At 32.7% G+C, this 24,685-nt stretch overlaps 6 protein-coding genes and 1 non-coding gene across 17 annotated transcripts; 4 read left to right on the plus strand and 3 right to left on the minus strand.

The window, feature by feature from the left end:
• Nucleotides 1–337: 337 nt before the first annotated feature.
• Nucleotides 338–409, plus strand: TRNAD-GUC (transfer RNA aspartic acid (anticodon GUC)). Its single transcript has one exon. It is a non-coding gene; the product is annotated as a tRNA-Asp (tRNA).
• Nucleotides 410–1,355: 946 nt separating this feature from the next.
• Nucleotides 1,356–3,177, plus strand: LOC107372238 (uncharacterized). The gene is made up of 2 exons (XM_015940440.3): nucleotides 1,356–1,577; nucleotides 1,656–3,177. Exons 1-2 carry the CDS (start codon nucleotides 1,452–1,454, stop codon nucleotides 2,931–2,933), a joined length of 1,404 nt encoding a protein of 467 aa, XP_015795926.2. The 5' UTR covers nucleotides 1,356–1,451; the 3' UTR covers nucleotides 2,934–3,177.
• A 216-nt stretch (nucleotides 3,178–3,393) lies between these two features.
• On the plus strand, nucleotides 3,394–5,440 carry Trmt6 (tRNA methyltransferase 6 non-catalytic subunit). The gene is made up of 2 exons (XM_015940441.3): nucleotides 3,394–3,603; nucleotides 3,688–5,440. Exons 1-2 carry the CDS (start codon nucleotides 3,601–3,603, stop codon nucleotides 5,050–5,052), a joined length of 1,368 nt encoding a protein of 455 aa, XP_015795927.2. The 5' UTR covers nucleotides 3,394–3,600; the 3' UTR covers nucleotides 5,053–5,440.
• Nucleotides 5,441–5,499: 59 nt separating this feature from the next.
• LOC107372242 (uncharacterized) lies at nucleotides 5,500–6,026 on the plus strand. Its single transcript, XM_015940443.3, has one exon. The coding sequence runs from the start codon at nucleotides 5,500–5,502 to the stop codon at nucleotides 6,010–6,012; it is 513 nt and encodes a 170-aa protein (XP_015795929.2). The 3' UTR covers nucleotides 6,013–6,026.
• An 840-nt stretch (nucleotides 6,027–6,866) lies between these two features.
• LOC107372237 (uncharacterized) lies at nucleotides 6,867–19,703 on the minus strand. Of its 11 annotated transcripts, none has more exons than XM_089265855.1 (6): nucleotides 19,436–19,703; nucleotides 18,067–18,307; nucleotides 16,056–17,065; nucleotides 14,458–14,622; nucleotides 8,345–9,796; nucleotides 6,867–8,101 (listed from the first exon to the last, which is right to left on the minus strand). In XM_089265855.1, the coding sequence occupies exons 3-6, from the start codon at nucleotides 16,840–16,842 to the stop codon at nucleotides 7,581–7,583; spliced, it is 2,925 nt and encodes a 974-aa protein (XP_089121981.1). In that variant the 5' UTR covers nucleotides 16,843–17,065; nucleotides 18,067–18,307; nucleotides 19,436–19,703; the 3' UTR covers nucleotides 6,867–7,580. The 11 variants fall into 11 exon arrangements, with proteins under 11 accessions (XP_089121981.1, XP_015795919.2, XP_015795922.2 ...); XM_015940433.3 differs by having other exon boundaries at nucleotides 16,056–17,210; XM_015940436.3 differs by lacking the exon at nucleotides 18,067–18,307.
• Nucleotides 19,704–20,047: 344 nt separating this feature from the next.
• On the minus strand, nucleotides 20,048–20,997 carry LOC107372241 (uncharacterized). The gene has a single exon (XM_015940442.3). It carries the CDS (start codon nucleotides 20,945–20,947, stop codon nucleotides 20,435–20,437), a length of 513 nt encoding a protein of 170 aa, XP_015795928.1. The 5' UTR covers nucleotides 20,948–20,997; the 3' UTR covers nucleotides 20,048–20,434.
• Nucleotides 20,998–21,400: 403 nt separating this feature from the next.
• Nucleotides 21,401–24,148, minus strand: LOC107359226 (RNA polymerase-associated protein RTF1 homolog). The gene is made up of 3 exons (XM_015925702.3): nucleotides 23,971–24,148; nucleotides 23,413–23,790; nucleotides 21,401–23,269 (listed from the first exon to the last, which is right to left on the minus strand). Exons 1-3 carry the CDS (start codon nucleotides 24,047–24,049, stop codon nucleotides 21,858–21,860), a joined length of 1,869 nt encoding a protein of 622 aa, XP_015781188.2. The 5' UTR covers nucleotides 24,050–24,148; the 3' UTR covers nucleotides 21,401–21,857.
• Nucleotides 24,149–24,685: the final 537 nt, after the last annotated feature.

Below are 24,685 nucleotides of genomic sequence, written 5' to 3' on the forward strand. Positions count from 1 at the left end.
GTCTTCCGCTCTTGACTCACTTATACCTAAACCTGGGATTTCTCCCATGAAAGGCATCAAAACGGAAAAAGATAGTTCATTTCAAAGTTGCTCTCCCAAGCAAAATGAACTTCCAAGTAACGATCTATTTTCTGCCCATAATTACGACTTTGGTGGGACTATAAGCCTGTTGCCAACTTTAAATTTACCTTCTACTTAGATACTACTTATGTTAGATATAAAGTGCTACTAGTAAGTGACTGAGAAAACGCAATTACAATGCAACAACCATGAAATAAATCAGATCAAATCACATTTCGTATTTAAACTCATTCACAACTTTTCCTTCATGCAATCATCTCTGGTAGTATAGTGGTTAGTATCCTCGCCTGTCACGTGAGAGACCGGGGTTCGATTCCCCGCCAGAGAGATTTATTTTTGCATTGAATTGTATTTATTTTTGTGGTATTAACCTTTAATTTTTGAAGTCCTTCGATCTGTTATAATTTAGATCTGTTTGTAGTGAAATTTTAAACATTTATTAATAAAAGATTTTCATATGTAATGAAAATTTGTTTTGTTTAGAATAACTTTTCACACTTTCTTACAATTAGCTTTCTATTGTAATTTGAAAATGCATGAGATGAAGTTTATACTCTTTTCGTGGATTCAGGTCAAAACAAAGAGTAATGTTAATACTCTTTAGACTAAATAAATGGACAGAAAAAAATATAGACTTGAAGATCAACTAAATCTTCAACTATTTAACATAATTAGTTGTTATTGAGTTATCGTTAAGTTAAAGGTGAGATTCGATCTCAAAGTCACACAATTTTCTATGAAACAGAAATTATTTGATTGCCTGACTAAAAACGATTGGCATTAATTGCGATTATTTAAAGATTAAACGATTTTAAGAATAAGATCTTTTTCAAATTTCCTTTTGTGCAAAACATTCTGATCAATTTGTTTATAACATCGCATAACCAAAAAATATACAATAAATGGTCAACTACACAAGAAACTAACCAAAAAATTAAATTGAAAAAGTAACTTATTGATCATTAAACCAGTGAATATTTGATTTATGCTTGGCCAAGATTTTGTGTGCTTGGAATCATCTGAATTTTTACTGTTTTTTTTTGTTTAAAATATACATCTTTTCCATCGGTTAACTGGGAAAGCAATTTAGGTTTTGATGAAATCTGTTTCATTTGTTTAAATCAGTCAAGTCACTAATAGAAAGTAAATTTTTTCACTTCAAAAACTTTAGGTTGATATTGCAAGCAGAACATCGATACATCGATAGTCTTCAAATGATATGACTAAATGGTACATAACCACGCCTCCTCAACCGTTTGTGTTTAATTCACAAAATTCAATTTTTGTTATTATCAAGTTTTACAGCATTCTTATTCAATTTGACTTGTATTTAGTTTATTTCTTATCTTTTTATTGTATTTGCTATAAACATGGCAGAGTTAAATAATTTTGTGAATGAAATCAGTACTCGACATGAAAAAAGCTTGGGACTTTTGACTACAAGATTTGTATCTCTTTTACAAGACGCTAAAGATGGTCTTCTAGATTTAAAAATGGTAATTATGTTTTAGTCTATTTATCTGTTCATATTGTTCTAATTTATCATTCTCTCACTAAATTATTACACTAATTAGGCGGCTGATATCTTAGCTGTCCGTCAGAAACGGCGAATCTATGATATAACCAACGTATTGGAAGGAATTGGTTTAATTGAGAAAAAATCCAAAAATTCAATTCAATGGCTCGGTGCTGGACCTGGTTGTAACACTCGAGAAAAAACTGAAGAGCTTTTAAAACTGAAAGAAGAGTTGATAGATCTAGAAAATACAGAAATGGAGATTGACCAGCATTTTTCTTGGGCTAAACAATCTATTTTAAACATCCTTGATGAAAAAAATAACAAAGTTAATTTATGGGTTGAACATAAAGATTTATGTAACTCCTTTCCTGATGACACACTTCTTTCAATTCGAGGACCTGCCGGTTTACAAGTAGAAGTACATCTTCCCGAATCAAAGTTGGTTGAACCTTCGGCAAAAAAGACCAGACTACATTTAAAATCCAGAAACGGACCGATTGAAGTTTCTTTGGTAAATCTATATCCGGAAACAAATGAACCAAATGTACAATCAATGTCAGTTGACGACTCTGCCAATTTACTTCTACCATCTACATCCAAAACCGATGCATCAGAAGATAAATCAAATGAAAAGCCAAATACAGATTTAGATGATCTAGATATCGATTTAGAGGAGCATGAAGATTATTCTGATCAAGAGGAGCAAGAGGACGAGAACGAAGATATTGGAGGTAAAGCAGAGGATAAAGATGAAGCTATGGAAGAAGATGATTCAGATGACAACAATAAATCAAAAGTAACATCAGCTCAACCTACAAGACAATTATCTCCCCGTAAAGCTGCTCAACGCCACCTTTTCATTCAATCACGACACCATGATAATGTTAAAAATAAGAAAAATAGTATTAATAAAACGGAGGCATCCCCAAAAGAACGACCAACAGTAAGAGGACGTGGTAAAGACAAGGACAAAGTTTCATCTGAAAGTACAGTTCCAGCGTCAATATCTAAAGCAAAAGATGATGTCTCTAAAGAGGAAGAAAATGAAAAAGAAGTTCCAGAAAAAACAAGAACGCGAAGTCGAGGCAGAATTTCAACCTTAAATCAACAAAATAGCGAAGCTAGAAGCCAAGATACTGAAAATCATCCAGTTAATAACCGAGTGAACAGGCGTGTCAATAATCAACCCAAAAATCCTTTAGAATACCATGAAATCATTGCAGATGTATTACAACCTCTTGTAAAATTGAGTCCGCCGCCATCAGGACGTGATTATTGCTTTAACTTGGATAAAAGTGAAGGTTTAGTTGATTTATTCGAAATCAAAGATTAGTTGTTGTAATGATGAAATGTAAAAATATCGTTTATATTAGCCAACTAAAAAAGCCTGATAAACATTCAAAATTACACTTGACACCTTAAATTTAAATACATAAGCATACCTCATGCACATCCATTTATAAATATAACATTTGTATAATCAAGCACCAACAAAGCAAAAAGCTGACATCAATTTGAGCTATCTCTATGTACATGCCTAATATATATTTAAATACAAAGAAAATGTTGAAAACTGATCAATATTATTTCAAATATTTCCTCGGTGGAATAATTTTCGGTGGAATGATTGAAAACTGATATTCTGATTTATTTTTTTAAATCAGCAAAGTTGCGATGCAAACTGTGAATACATTTTTTACTTTACCTAAATATTGAAATCAACATCGATATATTGGTAGCCTCCATATGATGGCAGAAAACCACGCCTACCGGTGGTGTTTAATTCGCAAAATTCAATTTTTGTTGTCACGTTTTCCAACAATCTCATAAAATTTTGCTTTATAATATAAATTTTATATTTAGTTTATCTCTTCTCTACTTTGTCATTCGTTAAAACATACGCGAGTTTAATAATTTTGTTAATGAAATCAGTACTTGGCATAAAAAAAGCTTAAGACTTTTGACTATAAAATACGATAAGCGGTCTTCTAGATTTGAAAATGGTAAATATAATTTGGTCTATTTGATTTGTTTTATATTGTTCTAATTCATAATTTTCTCATTAAACTATCTAAACGTCTAATTAGGCTGCTGACACCTTAGCTGAAGAAAATCTTGATACTATCAAGATGGGAGATTATGTGATTTTAACGACACTTTTGGGTAAAAAAGTTTTTAGATTGGCTAAAGTGGAGGAAACTGGAGATGTTTATTTCAAAAAAGAACGAATCAATTTGAAAACTCTTATTGGTGCGCAATATAACTCTATTCATCGTCTGGATCGAAGTACCCGAACGTTAAAACATGCTGGTCTAACTCAAGAACAGCTGCGTGAAATTCTTGATGTTAGCTTCACTTTCACTGAGTTAAATGTGGATGATGAATCAAAGGATAATCGTTTAATAAATGATGACGGGCTGGCTCAAAAGCTAGACAGAGATGATATTGAGTCACTGAAAAATCAAGGAATGTCTGGTGATGTTATCATAAAGACTTTAGTTGAAAATAGCAATACTTTTAAAGAAAGAAATGTTTTTTCTCAAGAGAAATATTTGAAGAAAAAACAAGCCAAGTATTCAAATTTAATAAGAGTGCTTAAGCCAAATCCAACTTTACTGACTGAAATGTATTATTCACAAGGGCCGATGAAGATCAACAATTTACGAATAGATTCATTGGCTCAAATGTTGACTGCATGTAATGTTCGTTCTGGAGCTAAATTCATGGTAGTTGATACCAATATGGGATTATTAACAGCTGCAATAATTGACCGACTAGCTGGTCATAGTTCAATGTTCACTTCTTCTGCTGCTAGAGATTATGGTGAATGTATCCAAATTTATTTAGACGATGCCCCTGTTTCGAGTTGGAGACAATCAGTTGACGCATTGAATCTAAGTCCTGCGGTAATTGATAGATGTCTGTCGGCAATAAATATAAAAAAACTTTACAAATTGGAATTCGATAACGATGAAAAACCTAAAGATGAGCTAGATACCGAGATTGAAACTAAAGAAGAAATAACTCCTATCGAACCAAAGGAAGTGGACGAGAGTTCCAATGTAGATGAACCTGAATATAAAAAGCAGAGACTAGACGAAAAGACAAAGAGAAAAGCAACTCGTATCAAAGAGGAAAACAGAGCAATTGATGCTCTAAAAAACAAAGACATGGATGGATTGTTAATTGTTACTCGTAATCATGACCCAACAAATATATTGACTTTTTTAATACGATTTCTAGGAATTGCCCAACCGTTTGCTGTTTTCAGTCTCTCTATTGACCCTTTGATATCCTGTTATCAAAGTTTAAAAGGCATAGCAATAAATTCTAGAATAACTGAGACCTGGTTTAGAAATTATCAAGTTTTGGATTCACGGACAAGGCCTGAAATGAATATGTCAGGATCTGGAGGTTATCTTTTAACCGGAATCAAAGTTGACTTCCAATGACATCTACGAAAATAGGTGCCACTTTTACTTTTACTGCTGTCAAACCTTTCATAATGTCACTTCGTGGGATTAGCATTTGAGCTATTTTTCTATAATATTTAGGGGAAATAGCTTTTCTACGAATCTTATTTTGTAAAAAAAATAAATTTAATTTTTTTTATTTTTGACCCTAGATAGACAATTTGCATACGCAAAGACAAATACTGAATTAAAAACATAATTAAACTCCTCTCAAAACTTATTCATCAAAAAACTGATTTAAACGAAATTGTTTATTTCGTTACCATGACTCTGTGATATTTTGAGAGAGTGACATTAGATGTTTGACAGTACGCTTTTTATCATGTTTATGTTTTATACTCTAAATAAATATGCAATCTAAATAATTCGTTTGAATAATTAATTTAACAAATATTTTATTTAAATTATCAAAACATTGAATTTTCCATGATTTCTAGGGTTGGGTTAATTAATTTGTTTCGGTGCAATTCATTCAAAGTCTATCGTTATTTGTCAACATCTAAAGGAGTTAATAACATGGGTGACTCTCAAGGTGGTAGTGGTGAAGCTAAATTCAAGGTTGATAAGGAATCGTTGAAATCTCGGCTAACCGATATCCAGTACAGGGTGACTCAAGAAGCGGCTACTGAAAGGGCATTTACTGGTGAATATTTGAAATTAAAGGACAATGGAATGTATGCCTGCTTAATTTGTGAATCTGAATTATTCTCATCAAATACCAAATACGACTCTGGATGTGGTTGGCCTGCCTTCTTTGATGTCATCGATAAAACTAAAGTAAAGCTGACAGTTGATAAATCCCTTGGTATGGTACGTACCGAGGTAACTTGTGCTAAATGTAATGCCCACCTTGGTCATGTTTTTGATGATGGACCAAAGCCTACTGGAGTCCGTTATTGTATCAACTCTGCTTCATTGAAGTTCAAGAAAAAGACATAAAATATGAAACATTATAGAGATTTGACTTTTGCTCTTCAATTTTATTTATTCGTAATCATTTTACTGTAACATCCTGATCGGTCGTTGTAGTTTAATTTTTTTAAATTAGTGAACATAAAATTGCTTCATCCTTATCGTAATGAATTAGGGAAGGCAAAGGTGAATTTTGAAAATGATGACAAGAAAAGTGTGAAAGACAAAAGGGAAAGAAAAAGATATTTTGAGAAAATTTTGTCCTCTCTTTGAGAGGAAAAATCACAAAATCATGAGAATAATTATTTGATTCTTCTTCTGATTATGTTCTGATTCTGTTAGAAAAAAGTAGTATAATAAGTCTCACGATTAGAATCAACTTGGCTGTTACATTAGTAATGGTTAACAGCATATCATTAGGTTAATCAGTGGATTAATTTAAAAATTGAGTTTACGCAGTTTCGAGGCAATCAAAAAAAAAATAATAGCAACTGCATTCAAGAGTCTCTTTTGTTTTTGTGTATTCATTATTACACTAAATTGTTCCTACTCTTTAAGAGAAACATTTCATGTTAAGAATGGTCAAGATGATGATTAGGATGATAAAATGAAGAGTGTAAATTAGTATAAATTTGGTGGTAAACTTGAGTGGTAAATTTCAACGTAAAAACTTGCATCAGTTTGTTTGCAGTCTGTAGTTGTTTTCAGCAATTTAATTGTTTGAGGAGCTGTTGATGATTAACTTTAATTATCAAACGTCCATCAAGTTAACTGTGGGTCTGTTGATCAACATGGGAATAGGAAAAGTGATAATGATCATCAGGTTAATGATGAGGTTGAGATGATTAAGATGATTATGTGAAAGAAAAGAAACAGCTCAATTGTATGTAAAAGCAATTAATTAACTGCAAAACAATTATGGTCAGGATAAATTTCCAGACCAGGAATTTATCTCAATTGTTGATTTGACAAAATATAGTAACAACAACAATAGCAAAATGACTTTAAACATTTGCTGTTAAATTATAATTTAACTCACTTTAGCTTTTGGTTTGTTTCGGGTTTTTGATTTTTTTAGATTAACAATTGAAATGTATAAATTGTCTTTTTCCTTATTAGCAATAGAAATAGTTATTCATGGTAATGATTCAATCAAGTTAAAAGAGTAAACAATTAAGAAATATATTAGATGAACTTTTAAAATGGTAATAATAATAACAGAAATTGGTGATTTGATCAAAAATTAAATTTCTGTTATAACAATTTGCTCAGTTGACACACAATAAACAGACATAAATTTATTTATATATTTATAAATGTATATATATATTAGTAATTAAAGAATGTCTTAATTGTTTATTGTTTTAACTTAAAATTTGAATCATTGGCAATAGATAAATCTGTCTTTTAAATTTCAAATAATGTATTTATAATATATATATATATTAATATATCCTCTGTGTTTCGTGTCAATATAATTTGGGTCGTTTCGTTTATCATGAAATAATTTTCTCCATTTCTTGATAATTCCTTTGATGTTGTGTTAGTTAATTTTGTTGGGTTTTGTTGTTGCTTGGTTTAAGGACTTTCTTGCTTCATAGGAAAGGTGAATTGGCGTTTAAAATTTCACTTAAAAAATTTGAATCTGGACTTATAACAGATCCAGCCAGATCTCTGGTTGATAATAGATTACTGTGATTGTTACTATTACTGGCTTGGTTATTGATTAACGATGAATTAACAAAATGCTCGTTGATTAGAAGTTTCTTGTAAGGCTTATTAAACATAACAGATTTGTTGCTTTTAGATGATCGGCTACCATGAAATCGCATTGAAACACCTTGATCATCATCATCACCTGAAACGAAACGTTTTCTGTATCCATCTCTATTTGACTCTCGACTTTCTTGATCAAGATTTTCATCGCCATTAATCATGCCTTCTTGACTACCAATATCACTTTCACTCTCATCCTTGTCTCCTCCACCATCGCCACCACCACCTCCACCTTTTGAGTGCCCTCTTCTATCCTTTCGGTTCCGTCGGTTGTTGGTATTATTGACATTAACTAAGCTTGATATTGGAGTTGATGAATGCACGGTTTCCTCTCCTTGGCCTGGAAAATGTGAAAGAAAATTTTTAGTCTATTTTGATTAATCGTACAATAAAATGGTTACTTTGGTCAAATCAAGAATTTTCATTTAAAGAACCTTTCTTCAGAGATTGGGCTATTATTATTATATACCCAATGAAGGTTAATCGAAATAGATTAAGGTTTCTTTAAAAAATTTCAAGATATTCTGATGACGATGATCTTTTATAAAGTGACATGTTATTCATTCATTAACTCATTGATTACCTTTACTAGCATGGCTTGAACCATGACAATAATCTTCATCAACAATATCTTCATCTCCTTCTGATGTGGTGCTCACAGGTCGCTTATTATTGTGCTTTGAATCACCTCCAATTGGATTGCCTTCATTTTCTTGCGTCGTACTCGTGGCTGTTATTGCTGTTGATGTAACCAGTGTTGCTCCACCTCCGTTTTCATCGCCAACGCCTTTGTTGTTGGATAAACTTTGATTGGACTTGGACATTATCTCTGCCAGACGACAGCGAACAGGTCCACAGTTTTCCTTGACAACAACTACATTAGCCTTTTCATCAATTGTTGGCAAACAGTAGCTACATTTACCACATCGAGCTGCAGGTGGTGGCGGTGATGAAGGTGATCCCATGACCATGAAGTTACCATCTACATCAGCATCTCCACTCATGTCTTTAATGAAATGACTAACACTTCCAAATGATCCACCAAGAACCAAATCAGGAGAGTTAAGACTATAATCAACATGATAAAGGTCATTGAGATCATCGTCATTTCCTCGATGGATTAAATTATTCTGAGATGTTTGGGTTGTCAGTGGGCTGGTTAGTTCATAATCGTCTTTCCTCCGATGACTCCAAGGATAACGAGGGCCTAATGGTGTTAATCCTAAATGTTTATCAGAAGCGAATGTGGATGAAGATGAGCGAGGAGTGCAAGATTGATTACCAATGACACCAGATGAAAAGAGATCAGACCGGCGTCCAGAAGTGGTTAAACATAAAGGTTCAGTCAAAAGATGACCAGTCGATGGGTGGCCAAAAGATAATGATTCCCGGAATCGATTATCAGTATGATGAGAAGAAGAAGACAAAGAATGATATTGCGATTGATGGTGCTTCTCTTTATTTCGACTATGGTTTCCGCTCTGACTGGTTGAAAGTGGAATGCTTTCACCTGTAGTCGGTGTATTTTTAGTATTAATGTGATTAATTGAAGTGGAAGATGAGGATGATGGTGATGAAGATGAGGTTGAGGATGAGGATAATGAAGTTGCAAGTTCATTTTTGGGTTTCCTTTTACGCTGAGGAAAAGGTAGCGGTGGTGGCGATATTGTAGTATCACAGCCATTTGTTTCAATTCGATCACAAGGAGCGGATTGTAAGGATTTTCCGGTTTCACCATCACCTTCACCAACACCCGACTTTCCAGTTAACCGAGCTTCACCTCCTTCCTCACTATTAACTGTATTACCCTCAGATCCTTCATCAACACTTCCTCCACCTGGAATTGCATCATTTGACGTCGGTGAATCAGCTGAATCCAAAAATTTGGGAGCATAATATTTATCAATTGCAATCCTAGTTTCTGAATCAAGAATAAACTTTTCCAAACAGATCTTTAACCAGCAAGCTTTACATCGATTAACAGAAACTCCTCTGGGTTCTTGCTCTCCTGATGGTTTACCTATTGTACAATGACCTAAATTGTGCGGAAAACAAGTAAAACAGAAAATTAATGATTAATTTCAATTTTAAAAAGTCATTTGATGATGATGAGGGAAATGTATGAAACTAATGAGAGGACAAGTGAAACAACTTGATGAGCAATAAGATGGTAACCATTGAATTTGGGTGAAAATGAATTAGCTTGACTATTAAAGTAAATTTGAGTCATCATTATTTGTTGCGACTTTAAAATGGTTTTAACTTGATAGATATAATGAATTTTATTGTCAATCTACATTTTTATTTCAACCATTTGCAATTAAGTTGGAAATGTTTCAAATTAATGATAGAGATTAAAGCAGATTAGTTTCAAGTATTGAAACCATTGAATTAGTTGGATAAATTGAGCAGCCAAAACCTCAGGTAAAGTCTAATTATAATCAAGATAAATGATGAATAAACGGAATATTAATGATAAATAATAAGGAAATGAAAGGATAACTCGAGAAAAATGGATCCTAATAGACAAAAGTGACCTTAAAAAAAGTGCATCGAAAAAGTAAAACTGGGAAAATGTCGAAAGTCAATGGAAGTGAAAATGAAAACAAAACATGATCAGAAAGACATTGAATTGTAAAGAGTAATTAAATGAGCCATAAATTTAATTAGATCAAATTTTAGTGGTAAACATATTTATGGGTTGATAATGACCAGGTGAACTGGTAATGGTGTTTTAAAGGTGTACAACACAACTGAAGGTAATCAAGTGTGAAAAAAAGTGTTTATCTGAAACAAGTTTCAATCAAATTCAAATGAATCTAGATAATGAAAAGATAAATAATTTCAAACCAACAATCAAGCTAGGAATGGATTAAATGCTTTCAATTCAGGCTGAGATTGTCATTAATGGATGAAAAAAAGGTTGATTAAGAGCAAGAATAAAAAGAAATAGATTTTAATTTTTACACTTTAACAGTGAAAATAGATTTTGGTTGAGATTTTCCCTGAAAGTCGAGAAATTGTGAGAAGATGAATTGGGAATTGGGGTGAGAAGGGATTAGATAGATAATGTAAAGTAAATAATGGCAGTAATGATAGAGTTAAGGAGTAGAAAAGTGATGATTACCTGAGCAAATGACGAGCATAATGATAATAATTAGGATGGTTAATCAAGACTGGAAGGTAAAGCAGTAAAGAAGTGAAGATATTTCTCGAGATTATTTAACTAATCATGTTAAGATGAATGTGCGTTTGCATATTTGCTTTATGCTCAACCTGTCACTAACAAGGCCTTGCTTTTCAATATCAATCAACTATACAGCCACACCTCAGGTGAGCGAGACAACACTTTTGTTATTTATTGATTAACAACAATTAGCAAACATGATAAGCTAGATAGAAATGAAATGGTAAAATTGAATCATTAAAGTAACCAGAAACATCGTTCTCATCATTACACTTTTTGGTTGTGAATAAAAGTGATTCCTTGATAAATGACAATATAAATGCACAAACGATCGATCATGAAAATCAATTCTAATTGTGATTGTTCTGACAAAAATGAAATTAAAATGAGTTTGTACTTTTTATTTTTTCGGCATTAACTTAGTCAGGCTTAACAGGTGGGAATCGGTAAACTGGTAACATTAAGATGAGAGGAAATTTCATCTTGAATCATGATTATGATTTGAAAATAACATTCGATTAAGAATCATTTCATTTTTTTTTCGTTCCAAGCAATGATTATCGGATAAATCAATGAGATATTTATAAATTGCAATAATTTTCTGAGAAATTTTGAATAAAACTGGTTTTGAATTGGAAAATTTCAATGTTAATCAATTCTATTTTGGGTTGAAACTCCGTTAATTGGTTTTGATATCTTAATTGTTGTAATAACGGTTAATTTTGACATTAAAATGAAAGTGGAAGGAAAGAGAAACCTTAAGGTCGCCATCAACAGAACGGTTTGCAAATGTTTAAGAAAATGTTGATTCTTGAGATGAACGAAATTGCGTGAGATTTGCGAGATTGATTCAGTCGATGGGAGATTGAGGCCAAATCACTAACAAAATTAAGAGAGGTTAAAGTGCTTCTAATCAACAATTAGTCTGGGTGATTGTAACAGTAAAAACAATGGACCAACAAAAGAGTCAAACAAATAGACAACAAAAATGGCTTTTGCACAGGGAATGAAAAATTTGGAAGAAAACAATTGTCAGATTATCTGATGAGAGTTAACAATAGTTGAATGGAATCAATGAAAACTTGAATAATTTAAACGGCAATGGAATGGAAAATAAGAAGAAGCAAGAATTAAAGTTACAGCAATTTAAAAATTTGCAAACATCGTTAATAATAGTGGAACAATATAAAAAAGCAAAGTTAATTGCCCAACTAAAGGTACAAAATAAGAGCAAGATAATGTTCAATATTACTGTTTATCACAGTGTTAATCATAATCATGAAAATGATGATAATGATGAAGGGATGAAAATTGAACAAGGTTAAAAGTAAATTTAGTTTCAGGCCTTAGATGTTAACGGCGCAAAAATGATTGAAAGAAAACAAAAAAAGGCAAATTTTAAATGGCTTAAGGTTTAAGGAAAAAAAGGAATGAAAAAGAATCAGCTGAGAGTTTTTAATGTTCAACTGTTAGTGGCTTTTGAAATATTAATCAGCATCATGTGTCAGTTTTGTTATTATTACAGAAACCAGTATAATTATTATCATGATAACTGTTACAGCAATAAAAGAGATTGAGAAAACAGGAGAAGAAGAAAAAAAGAGTTACATCTCACAGAATGTGAAAACATGTTGAAATGAAGAATGTGATCGATGTATTAAGGTAAGCCCTAAGAGGATGTTATGATATATCATGTATATTTATATGTACACATATTTAATGTAGATATAAATATACGAACTCTTGATGAACAAGAAGAAGAAGAAATGAAGATGATTTGTAAAGTAACGTATACATGATACTTATTGCGTGCTCAGTTCAACTGTAATCCTTTGCTTGCGGCGTCAAGTTTGATTAATAATAAAAAAAAGATGAAATAAAATCATCCAGAACGAGTTTGTACGGATTGAACGAGGTTGGGATTGAAGGAGAGGCAAGAACGCTTTATGTATGTAAAAGTTAATGAAAATTTGATTATATTAGAGAGATAATGAGACAGATAGTGGATGATAGAGACTATTGCTTGAAGGCAGTAGACGATGTAGAAGAGATGGAGATAAAGAAGGAAAAAGGATCAAGAGAAGTGAATAGAGTTGATTGAATGAACAAATTTTGCTCAATTGAAATGATATTTTACTGTTAATCTTGATATCCACAGACGCAGTTAATGGTAATTTAGCTAATTTACGATTGTTAAGAAAAATTGACGAAAATTTAGGACAACGTGATAGACTCATGATGTGCATATTGATTCATTGTGCGACACTTTTTTTGCTATTTTAATGATAGTTGGATGATGAAGAGAGTCGCTTTAACATGCATTTCAGCGAGGCTTGGATTATTTTTTTGTTGATAAATGGTTGAACTTAGGCTGATAGAGGTTAGATAATTTTAATAAGAAAATTAGAACACAGAATAATCCTGAAATTTGATTCTATTAACCAGGGTAATGGGAAATAGAATAACATGATTGGAATGATAAAGGGTAGAAGAAATGAGATGAGTAAAAGCCTGCAAGACATTGAACACTTTTCGAGAATCGAGATGATAAAGTGGTGAGAAATTTGAGAGATTGGCAGGAATTTATGGCGAAATGGAAGAAAATAGGAAGCAGGAATAGAATGTTGAAAGATAATAAATTTGTAACTGAAATATTCCGAGTTGAATGGTTTGAAATGGTAATGAAAAGTGACTAGAAGATGGAAAAGAGTGAAATGTTGAAATGATGAAATGATGATGGACAAAGTTTACTTTGATTTTCAAGGGTAAAGTGACGAGTAAAGGATTGACAGGAAAAAAGGTTGACTAACGAGTGTTTCGCAAAAGCTTGGGTTGAATGTAATTAAATGATACATTGAGGATGAGTGATTGAATAAGCTAATGAAGATGAGGATAAAAAAAGATGTTAAATTGAAAAGAAAAGGTTTGCATAAGTTGAAATGAATTGAATAGCGTTTTTTGGTAGTTAACGTTAATTATGGTAGATGAAGACGAGAAAAAGGTTTGTAAAAATCGAGTGAGAGTGAGCAAAGTGATAAGCCAAAAGATGAAGGTGAAGACAAGAAGGAGCAGTGAGACGGAAAAAAGGATAAAAAACGAAGCAGACTTGATGAAAGAAAAAAAAGTGAATGAGAAACACTAAAAAAATAAAGAACGAATTTTGAAGAGAAAAGGTTACGAAAAGATGCGTCTGGAGGTGAGGATATAAACATGATTCTGAGCCGGCAAGTGAGACAGACTGGAGAGAGAAAGGATTGAGTGAGTTGAAATGATTGGATTGATGTTGCCTCTTTAGTTGTACATCAATATCATGTTCATTATTACCATCTAAAGGGAAAAAGATGTTCATAAGCAGCAACAAAAGGTACTCTTTGTTTCAACAAAATGTCTACCTTGACTGGAAAGAAAGAGTTGAAGAGAGGTAAGTTGCATGATGAATGGATGAAAAGAGGGAGAGGAAAAGATAAAATTAAATGCAAGGTGTTTGGGTAAGAAATATTGATGCCAACCTTTGTGTGAGCAAGTGAAAATTTTTGGATCTCGAAGGAAGCGCTTCATAAACTTAGAGCAAGGCTCACAAGAGTATTGGCCAAAACGCCTTTGAACGTGTGAATAGTATTTAGTTGCGTTGCATATTGAACAAGTAATAAAACCTGGTCTTCTGCAGCTCATTCCTAATAATTAAGACCATTGGAAAGGTGATGATGATGATGATTAGTTGATAAACATTGGTGTTGAAGTTGTGTTGGTAGTAAACCCATTATGACCACAAATGAATAAAATTAAAATTTAATTATCATCGAGAGGGTAAAAGTGATTAGCCAAGTTTTGTTTCAAATGAGATTCACATGTAAGAACATTAACACCAAATGAGAAAATTTTGTGACATTCAACAGTTAATTGGTTAATTAATGAGATTTTAAAGTTGAACCCGAATTGGATAACAGCAAGTTAAGGGATAAATTATGAAACAAGATATTGATAACACAGTGCGATGTGAAGATCCATTAAAGCCACAGTTTCCAATTAAACATTGATTATTTAGCATGAGAATCAAATTTGAGCACAATTTTCAAGTTGATGGTTTTGCCGATAATTTTGACGATGATCCAAATTATTGAAGAAAATTTGAAAAGAGAAAAGAGAAGAAAAAAATAAATAAAAACAAGAGAAATGTTGATTAGTACTTTGCGTTTCAAGAGATGCCAAATGTTTGCTGATTAAAGTCACATTGGTGTTGATTGGTTTAATTATCTGACTGAAATGACTGTAAAAACATAACAAATTTCAAAAAATAATTATTAAAAAATCAAGTCTTTTCGCTTCATTTTGAAAGGAGGTTTTCATCAATTTCATTGTTTATAATTGTAGTTTTGATAAGTTGAAAGTTGATCAGGTGAGATGAAGGTGAAAATAAAGAAAGAAAATAAAGAGTAAATAATCGCGACAAAAGGACATTGAGTCATTAACAATTAATATCTTATTTTTTTAGTTGAGATGATTATTACATATTAATTATCAATTATGATTATCGGAAATTAAAATGAGTAAAAGTCATGGATTGAGCTTATTTTAAAGAAAAGAAAAAAAATGTTGACAGCATTTACGTTTAAAACCCATAAAGTAATCTAAACCCTTTTGTCTCTACGAAATTTGGTCAAGGTGTTTGGAGCAAATAGCCTTTGACACAAGATGAGGAGGAGAAAGTAGAAGGTGAAAAAGGTTAATTAATTAGAGCAAAAAGAAGGACAAAATTGGGAAAATTGAATCGCGTATTCAGAAGTCAACTGGTATTGGTAACCATTTCTCATTATCACCTACAGTGGCAAAAAAAGGGTTGACCTGGTTTCCTTTTTAATATAAAAAAAGAGAAACAACCTGAGTTTTATAAAGTACCAGTTTTCAAGTTACTATGCAGCGTGAACCGTAGTTGGTTTAATTGTTGGATGAACACATATTCTAGATAGAGAAGTGCCTTGGAAACAAGAGGATGAAAGGATAATTGAAATGAGAAAGGAAAGAGAAGTGAAGGGAACGAAGAAGAAGAAATGGTAAAAACAAAAAAAAATCTATGGAAGAAGTCAATCAATTTCAATTGGTTCACCACCTTTTGTTTGTCCACTTGTTGATGACCCTAAGCCAGTTGATTTATTACCAATGGTAAACTCTTGTTTCTGTTGATTTTGTTGATATTGAACCAGCTTTTGTTGCTGTAACTGGTGGTGGTTATTTTGATTTTGGTGCTGTTGTTGGTGATAGAGATGGTTAAAGTTTAGTTGATTTTGATGATGGAAATGTTGTTGTGGTTGTTGGGCTTGTTGGTTTTTAACTAGGGAAAGAGGTTTACAATTACTGGTTGATGAACTGGCTGCACTTGGTATAGCCCTTAATGTAAAAGGAAAGTGATTGTGGCTTGACTGAAGGTTGAAACTATTTAGACGATTGTGGTTGGTTAATTGGTTGAAGGCACTTGTATCCCTTGTGATAATTTTTTGATGAAAATGATGATCAGACTTTTTCTTGTCCTCATTCAAAGTATTATCACTATTTGGTAAGCTTGATATTTTCCTCTTCTTCAATGGTATTGAACAGGGAATGAAAGACAGGTCCAAAGCTTCAGAGCCACAATCATCAACTGAACTCTCTTTGGTACCATGGATATTGTTTTGTTTAAAGGTTTTACTGGACGGTTTAGGGTCATCATCGTCAACAGTCATTGAAATGTTACTTGCTTCATCTTCGTCTTCTGTCTCGAATAGACTCTCCTCAACAACGATCCGACTCTCTATGTCAATTGCTGCAACAGAATTGTTTAATTGGTCCGTAACTTTTCCCCTGTCATCCTCGGTTTCTTCCTCAATAACCACTTTTCCTTTAAAGAGTCCTTTAGACATTGGATTTACAGCGATAATCAAGTTTGTGTTCCTCTAAAATCTTGTCAACAGGAAAGTGATGACCAGTGAAAATGGTGTATCTTATACAAAAGTTGATCTCTAGTTTTGAACTAGGTTTTGGCGAATTAATCGGCTGGATATCAACTTGAGTCTCTTTGAGAGATTTGGGTAGTTTAATGGTTTGATTTCAAGCTCCGTTTTAAATCCGATGACTGATTAGCATCTGGATTGTATTCCGATATATAGACAGATAAAGCAACGAAGGAGACAGATATATTCAACAGGGAGAAAGGTAGAGAGAGAGAGAGAAATATTTATATATAAAGATGGAGATGGAAGAGATCACAGGTTCACGGCTCAGTTACTTGCTTAAATAATGAAAGCAAAAGATGGAAAGGCAGAAATAGGAAGGGAAATGAGAAGAAAAAATACAATTAGAAATGGATGAAAATTATAATGATGAAAGTGATAGGCTGCTATTGAATGGACAGTTATTTGGGTCAATATGCCAATGATAGGTAAATGATACGATATTTGAGGAAGAGAAGGGAATGTTAGTTACAAAATGTGAAAAGCAAGGTTAACATTGATTAAAGCTAAGAATAAGAATGTGAGGGAAAAAAACAAAAGGCTTAGTGTAAGGTATTGAGGGAAATGGTGGAAGGGAATAGGAAGAAAGTTAAGAAGTGTTCTTGTGAGAAGCCAGAGGAAAACAGGATTGAATATTAGGTGAAAGAGAAACAGTGATTTTGAAAAAAGATCGAAATGAAGGAGTAAAATACAGTGATAGAACAGAGAGAAAAATATCAGACGAGAATCACAAGAAGCCGATAGACAGACCAGCGATAGATATAAAAATAGACAGATGGCGGAAGAAGCTCGGAAAGAGAAGCAAGAAGAGTAGAAGAGAAAGGGTTTCTCTGTATGATTGGGTTATGTTGATGTTGATTAGGGCCGGTGATAGTAATATTGTTATTTTATAAATTAAATTTAAAGTTGATTGCTAGCGCCCTCCTTATTCTGTATCCTCAATATATCCAGAACGAAATTGAATGAAAATATTTCTCATCACCGGGTCTAATCAACATGATGTAAAGAGAGAAAGAGAGAACAGATTTGAACTAGGAATGAATAATTAAGCAAGACTATAATTGGCAAGGAGGAAAAAGAGGAGAGGAAAAGGTAAGGAAGGAAGAGAGGGGAAAACGCATGTACCTCTCTTACCTATTTAGTTATGTATGCATATAATACACAAAAAATCACTTAGACTTAATCACAGCTACGGTTGTAAATTAAAACCATTCCATCGTTTCACTGATTTGAATGGTTTCTTGGCCACTTGATATTTGGCTTGCCAGGGCTTGCCTTCAATTTTATGCCAAATTAGGGGCTCTCCTTTTTGTCTTCCCATCAACACTTTGGCGTGTTAGTATCAACAGTGTGAATATCAAAATGTTTTGTTTTCCTTTTGATAACAAATGTTTGTTTGATATTTTTGTGTATGTGTTTGTGTGTATTCAAATTAAAGCGTAAATGATGAGAGATGTAGAGGAAAGACGAGTGAGAAGAGCACAAACACCAACAGAAGTAAAGGTGGAAGTCACAATTAAAATGGTAAAAAATGATTGAAAGGATTTTTATGACCATTTATTATCATGGTTATCACCAGGTATTGGATTTTGATTTCCAAGAGGTAAGTAGACCAGGTAAAACAGGCACAGAGACGGTGAAGGGGTAGTAAAAAAGAGACAAAGTGATAGACGGATAAAGACAGACAGATAGAAAGTGAATGATAGAAAGAGAAAGACAGAAAAAAGAGTAAATACAAGACTAAAATAAGGAGAAAGGTAGAGATTGAGAGAAAGGCAAAAAAGAAAGGCCGTTGGAAGAAAAGCAGATAAATTACAGCGATACAGTTAAAGGAAGGTTGGACTACATTATCACAATTTACATAGAGATCATCAAGGTAATGGACAAGTGAGATGGTAACAGAGAATAAAAAAGTACTTTTTATTTCCCTGTGTGAAGAACACAAAATGAGAATGAGATTTTAATCCCAAGAACAGTGTCAACCAAAGAGTGGAGAAATAAGATGAATATTTTGCATGTAAAGAAGAGTCCACTAATTTAACACAGAAAAATGTAAACGATGTTCAACCATTAGTTGATATGGTGAGACAGCAACAACAATTAGACAAAATGTTGAGAGTGGCGAAGAGAGTAAAAGGAGATTGAGAAGAGTCTGAGAAGAACGAAGAATAAGAAACGAAAGAAACAGAATTGTAAACGTCAAACTGGGTTAAGAGAGAGAGAAAAAAGAGAGAGAAATGAAAGACTGAATGATGAAAGGGAGATAGAATGAAAAATGGGGGTAAAATTGTTTGACTTATACCAGCATCTCCTCCTTCTTTCAACTAACAAAACTGAAACCTTCCATGTTATGTTATGTTGGCAAAAAAAAGTTATAACAGTCTTCAATTGAACATAACAATAATATATTGGTGAATTAAGAATACAAGGTGAAAATTATTATGTAGGCAATTGGTATGGTTGGGATATTGGGATTAATGATTGGGAAAAGCTTTGGACTTACCTCTGATTTGAAGTGAGGGTGGCTAGAAAAAGGAAAACAATAGTAATAAAAATAAGAAACAAAACAAGAAGTAATCATCAAGAGAAAACCTTGAGAATTGAAGACATATGTTATCCGTGAATCCACTTTCCTACCGGTGACCGGTAGATCGGTTAATTAACTAGTTAAATAATGTGTCTGGGTCCAGTTAATCACAAATTATACCCAATTAATTAACTAAAAACAGAACTCAGCTCGTTTAAATTACTAAAGAGTGTTTGACTGATGAGATTAATTTATAACTGGTGATGTAACAGATCATATGATTGCTAACCATGGTAACGGTATCCAAACATTGCCACTTATTTTAGTTTGGGTTTTTAGGTGAAAATAAATATTTTCATGATTACAACTCTAAATACTAATCGTCCACTCGCGACATATCTATTTAAGTAATTGTATCAAAGTGATCTGTGGCAAATTTCAAGCGATTGATTCCAACAAATGTTTTGAAATGTCAAACTCACAAGTTTGAATATCGGTGACACTCGTTACACCAGAAAAAAATGAGTTTTGTTAGTTAGGTTATTTTGGTTAGCTTCAATATGTACCCTTACCAATGTCAATTAATAGTTGGAATTTATTGAAAGAGATTTATTTGTATTTTAACCGATTGTTGAGATTTAATCTTAATATTAGAGATAATAAACAATAAACAAGGATTTTTGCAATGACAAAATGTCTTGGCATTAAAGGGATAAAAGTTGTGAAGGAATAGAAAAATTGCAAATAAATTAACACCGATTTTTTTAAATTCATTAGGGTTCAACTTCCATTTGAGATTCTGAAATATTCATTTCATAATATTCCCGTGGATCCAACATTTGATAATTTACCAGGATGATTCAAACTGATGCTCAGAAGTACAAATTAAATCAAAACCACTGATCAGGATGTTACAATTGTGAATTAATGGAATAGGAGAGCAAAAGTTAAACTGTATTATACTGTTTCATAATTTTATGTCTTTTTCTTGAATTTCAATGAAGCAGAGTTGATACAATAACGGACTCCAGTAGGCTTCGGTCCATCATCAAAAACATGACCAAGGTGGGCATTACATTTAGCACAAGTTACCTCGGTACGTACCATACCAAGGGATTTATCAACTGTCAGCTTTACTTTAGTTTTATCGATGACATCAAAAAAGGCAGGCCAACCACATCCAGAGTCGTATTTTGTATTTGATGAGAATAACTCAGATTCACAAATTAAGCAGGCATACATTCCATTGTCCTTTAATTTCAAATATTCACCAGTGAATGGCATTTCGGTATCCGCTTCTTGAGTCACCCTGTATTGGATATCGGTTAGCCGAGATTTCAACGATTCCTTATCAACCTTAAATTCAGGTTCACCGCTAGCACCTTGAGAGTCACCCATATTGTTAATTCCTTTAGATGTTGACAAATAACGATAGACTTTGAATGAATTGCACCGAAACAAATTAATTAACCCAGCCCTAGAAATCATGGAAAATTCAACAAAATTGAAAACTCACATCAAAATAATTGATTCAAGATGGAGCCACAAGGACTCAGCCACAAAAATTCAAGAGGTACAATTAAAATTTTTGTATAAGCATAAAATCTATCGTTTTCCACGAATTTGTTTCCAACAACGAACGAACTTCCAAAAATAAATTCTGATGAATAATAAATAACATCAAATCCTAGTTCTCTTCCTCTATGACCTGGATTTTGTTACAAAAAGCCCAAACCTTAATTCCATAATTATTGCAAACCCTTTAATTTACGTCGTAAATTTATCATTTTAGTTTATTCTTCGAATTTTGACTCGATGCCGATCTATGAAGGAACTGTAATTTTGATTTAAATAATATCTCTATCACAGAGGGTTTTAAATCACTTATGGATCATCAAATGGTCCACCTCATTCGAATATAAATTATTTAGTTAAATATGATTTGATGGTTTTAGAAATTTTTAATGGTTTGAATGTTTCATGAGGCAATCACAATCAAAAAATATTTACAAACACGAAAATCGTTTCTTCTAAACACAATCAAGTAAAATCACGTTTCACGATTAGTCGATTCAGCCTTTTTTCGCTCGGAGTCTATGTTCTCCGTAAAATTAAGATGATCCTAAGTTGATGTGAGTCTTTTAGTGAATCAATGGAAATTGAATGGTTTATGATTGAGTGAACAATTGGCTTTAATAACTTCATTTAGTTTGTGGTATCGCATTTATCTCTTATGATGTGAACATGGATAATGCAATTTTGTTCTAATTGATATTCTTTTGTTTGTAGATCTTTAAGAAATTGAATCACTCAGTTGTTTTTTTTGTTAATTTTCACTATTAGATTTTTTTGAGTTAATGAGATAGAAAAAGAAGAGAATAATTTGTTAAGTAAACATTTAAATAAGACCCTTCTTCTTTTTATATTCTTCTAAATTCAAGGAGCGACGATTAGGTGTTGATGGTTTTGATGATGCAGAAGTCAAGGAATGAGATGGGTGAAGAGAAGAGTAATTGGAACTAGATGATGGATTTGAAGTTGACGACATGTTTATGGTTCCACCAATGTCAAAATCAATTTGTATGTCGAAATTATGGGCAGAAAATAGATCGTTACTTGGAAGTTCATTTTGCTTGGGAGAGCAACTTTGAAATGAACTATCTTTTTCCGTTTTGATGCCTTTCATGGGAGAAATCCCAGGTTTAGGTATAAGTGAGTCAAGAGCGGAAGACGAATCGTGAGGTCCTGGAGTTGAACTGGTTGGTGTATTGGGTTTGAATTTGTGAACTAACATTGGAGCACATTTCCTCCGTCTAAATGGGTCATCTCCTTGTTCCTTTTCCTTTTCTCGAGCTTCCATAATGGCCTTTTCAGATTCAATTATATTACGCATCCTATTTCTTTCATTAATGTAACTAATAGCAGATATATTTTGTGTCCTTTTTAGATCCAATTCTTTTGCTTTTGTTTCTAACTCTTCAATTTCTTGAGCTATCTTTTCAACATCATCTAAATTACCAAGTTGTTCAGCCATTTCTTTTTGTTTGAGCAGTTCCGTCTTCTTAACAGCGAAATTTACAGGATTTGATTTGAATTTTTCTTTCTCCTTAACAATAGCTTCTATATCACTATCTTTGTAACTGTAATTTATTGCATTTTGAATATCATTTCTCTTTTTTGCAATAAAATCCTTGGTGGGTAGTTCGAGTCTATCACGTTCCATGCGATATTTCCATTCATCGAATTCATTTTGGGTAAATGGAGTATTGGATATAATATCTAGTTTAAAATTTTTGACGTCATTAGCATGCTTCACAGTGACCACTTTATTAGTTCTTGTGCCTTCTAATTGGTAAGTCCTTTGACCTTCAGAAATATTGGAAATCTGGCATAATTTATAGACTGGAACTTTTTCGACTGATGAACTTCTTTCTCTAAGACCAATGAAAACTTTGACAAAACATCCAACGACAGTATCTTTGAAGAATGGTGAATGACACCATTGTTCCACACGAAATCGACTAATTTTAATTTTAGACAATTCTTCTAGAGTTAAAACGAAATCTTCTTCTTTTTCTTTTACTTCCTCTTCACTACCAGCATCGGCATCACCATCATCATCATCTTTATCGCTCCTTCGCCTGCCTTTGTCGTCATCACTTTCATCGCTTGAGGAAGAACTGGATGAAGATGAAGATGATTTCTTCTTAACTGCCTTTTCGTCATCATCTTCATTTTCTGATGACGATGATGATGAATAAATATCTATAGCACGTAAACGTTGCTTCTGTTTTCGTTTCTCTCGTTGTTCTAAACAAAAAAGTGAAAATTCATTAGAGATTTTGATAAAGGACAAAGGATGGTTCAATCATGCATGAGAAACAATAAGATGGCCTCTACTGTGAGTGGTATCTTGCAGTATCCAATTGATTTTGATTCAAAATGGACTTTACCTTTCAATCCTTTAATAGCATTTTTGACTTTCCTCTTTTCCTCCATGTTTCTGCGTCGCTCATTGCTTCTCATCTTAGTTTGACTTTGCATCATTTCTTTTTTCTTGGCCATACGCAATTTCCGTTCAATTTCATATCTGGTCTTTAATACTTCTCTTTTCTCAGATCGAGCAAATAGTTCCATTTCTCTCTCTTTCTCATTCATGTTGGCAAGTCTGATCTGATCTTCTTCATCACCGATAAGGTTTTCATCATAACCATCATTGAAACCTTCTGAATCTTCGTCCTCGTCTTCATCTTCAACTTCACCTTCCTCCTTTTCTTCTTCTTCTTGAGGGATTTTTTTAATCCTTTGTTTGGCTTTACTTTTAGCATGACCTTAATAAGAAGAGATACATAACATTAGAAAATTTTCAAAGAGACAAATAAAGGTTATAAAAAGGTTGTATGGAATGTTGATAAATGCAGGAATATATCCGCAGTAGAAGGTAACAAAGAGAGTTATGTATAAAGCCTAAGCTGAATACGGTATTTGAAAATTTCTTGGTTTATACTTACTTTTTCCACTTTCTTGCCAATCTTCGTCCTCATTGGAACTAGATGAAACATCAGAAGACGACTTCTTCCTTTTAGCCATATTTAAATACAACTAGAATAAAATGAATTAATAAATAAAGCAAACTAATTAAAGATGAAGAGAAAAATATTAAATTTTTTGAGGGACACTCAAAACATGGCTGCTTAGTTACCTCAACCAGTTCTGTCTTATTGTTTATGGTTATTTTTGAGAATAAAAGGCGCGAACTTTGTAACTTCAGAATAAAAGTTACTTTTTTGAATCATTTGGCGATAAATTTCTATTACACTATTTAAAAAGCCCATGAATTGAAAATTACTGAAGCTTTCTTCAGCTTCAATAGAGCTTCACTAGCTAACCAATATTGACGGAGCTGTAAATATCTAGAAATAATTCAAATCTATTTAGTGCTACTTGGATATTTTAAAATTTTCATTAGTTTAAGGAGAAATTATAATTGTAATCTGATTACCATATTACTCACAATACCCATTGTTAAACTCAAAAATAATCCGCTCTCTAGGTATTATACTGACTAATCATTTTTCCGGTATTCTATTAAAAATGTTTCCGATAGAGTTTCTTGAAAGGCTTTTCTGAAGGAACATGAAATCCAGTTTTTAATTTTGTAATTTAAAGAAACCGACTTTAATCGATTGTAAGGATGCACGATATTGAAAAATTGGCCACTTGCTT

The sequence above is a fragment of the Tetranychus urticae genome, chromosome 1, assembly GCF_039701765.1.
Source record: "Tetranychus urticae isolate SD_2017Ah chromosome 1, NJAU_TeUrti_SD_1.0, whole genome shotgun sequence".
In the NCBI taxonomy this organism is placed as follows: domain Eukaryota; kingdom Metazoa; phylum Arthropoda; class Arachnida; order Trombidiformes; family Tetranychidae; genus Tetranychus; species Tetranychus urticae.

Excerpts from the sequence above, each read along its gene's own strand:
- LOC107372242 (XM_015940443.3), top strand. The coding sequence starts at position 5,500 with ATGATTTCTAGGGTTGGGTTAATTAATTTGTTTCGGTGCAATTCATTC.
- LOC107372241 (XM_015940442.3), bottom strand. The coding sequence starts at position 20,947 with ATGATTTCTAGGGCTGGGTTAATTAATTTGTTTCGGTGCAATTCATTC.
- LOC107372238 (XM_015940440.3), top strand. The coding sequence starts at position 1,452 with ATGGCAGAGTTAAATAATTTTGTGAATGAAATCAGTACTCGACATGAA. Across the intron at positions 1,578-1,655 it reads GTCTTCTAGATTTAAAAATG|GCGGCTGATATCTTAGCTGT; the intron begins GTAATTATGTTT and ends TACACTAATTAG.
- LOC107372237 (XM_015940436.3), bottom strand. The coding sequence starts at position 16,842 with ATGTCTAAAGGACTCTTTAAAGGAAAAGTGGTTATTGAGGAAGAAACC. Across the intron at positions 9,797-14,457 it reads TTTCACTTGCTCACACAAAG|GTCATTGTACAATAGGTAAA; the intron begins GTTGGCATCAAT and ends CGCACAATTTAG. Across the intron at positions 8,102-8,344 it reads TTCAAGCCATGCTAGTAAAG|GCCAAGGAGAGGAAACCGTG; the intron begins GTAATCAATGAG and ends CACATTTTCCAG.
- LOC107359226 (XM_015925702.3), bottom strand. The coding sequence starts at position 24,049 with ATGGCTAAAAGGAAGAAGTCGTCTTCTGATGTTTCATCTAGTTCCAAT. Across the intron at positions 23,791-23,970 it reads TTGGCAAGAAAGTGGAAAAA|GTCATGCTAAAAGTAAAGCC; the intron begins GTAAGTATAAAC and ends CTTCTTATTAAG. Across the intron at positions 23,270-23,412 it reads TGCTATTAAAGGATTGAAAG|AACAACGAGAGAAACGAAAA; the intron begins GTAAAGTCCATT and ends TTTTTTGTTTAG.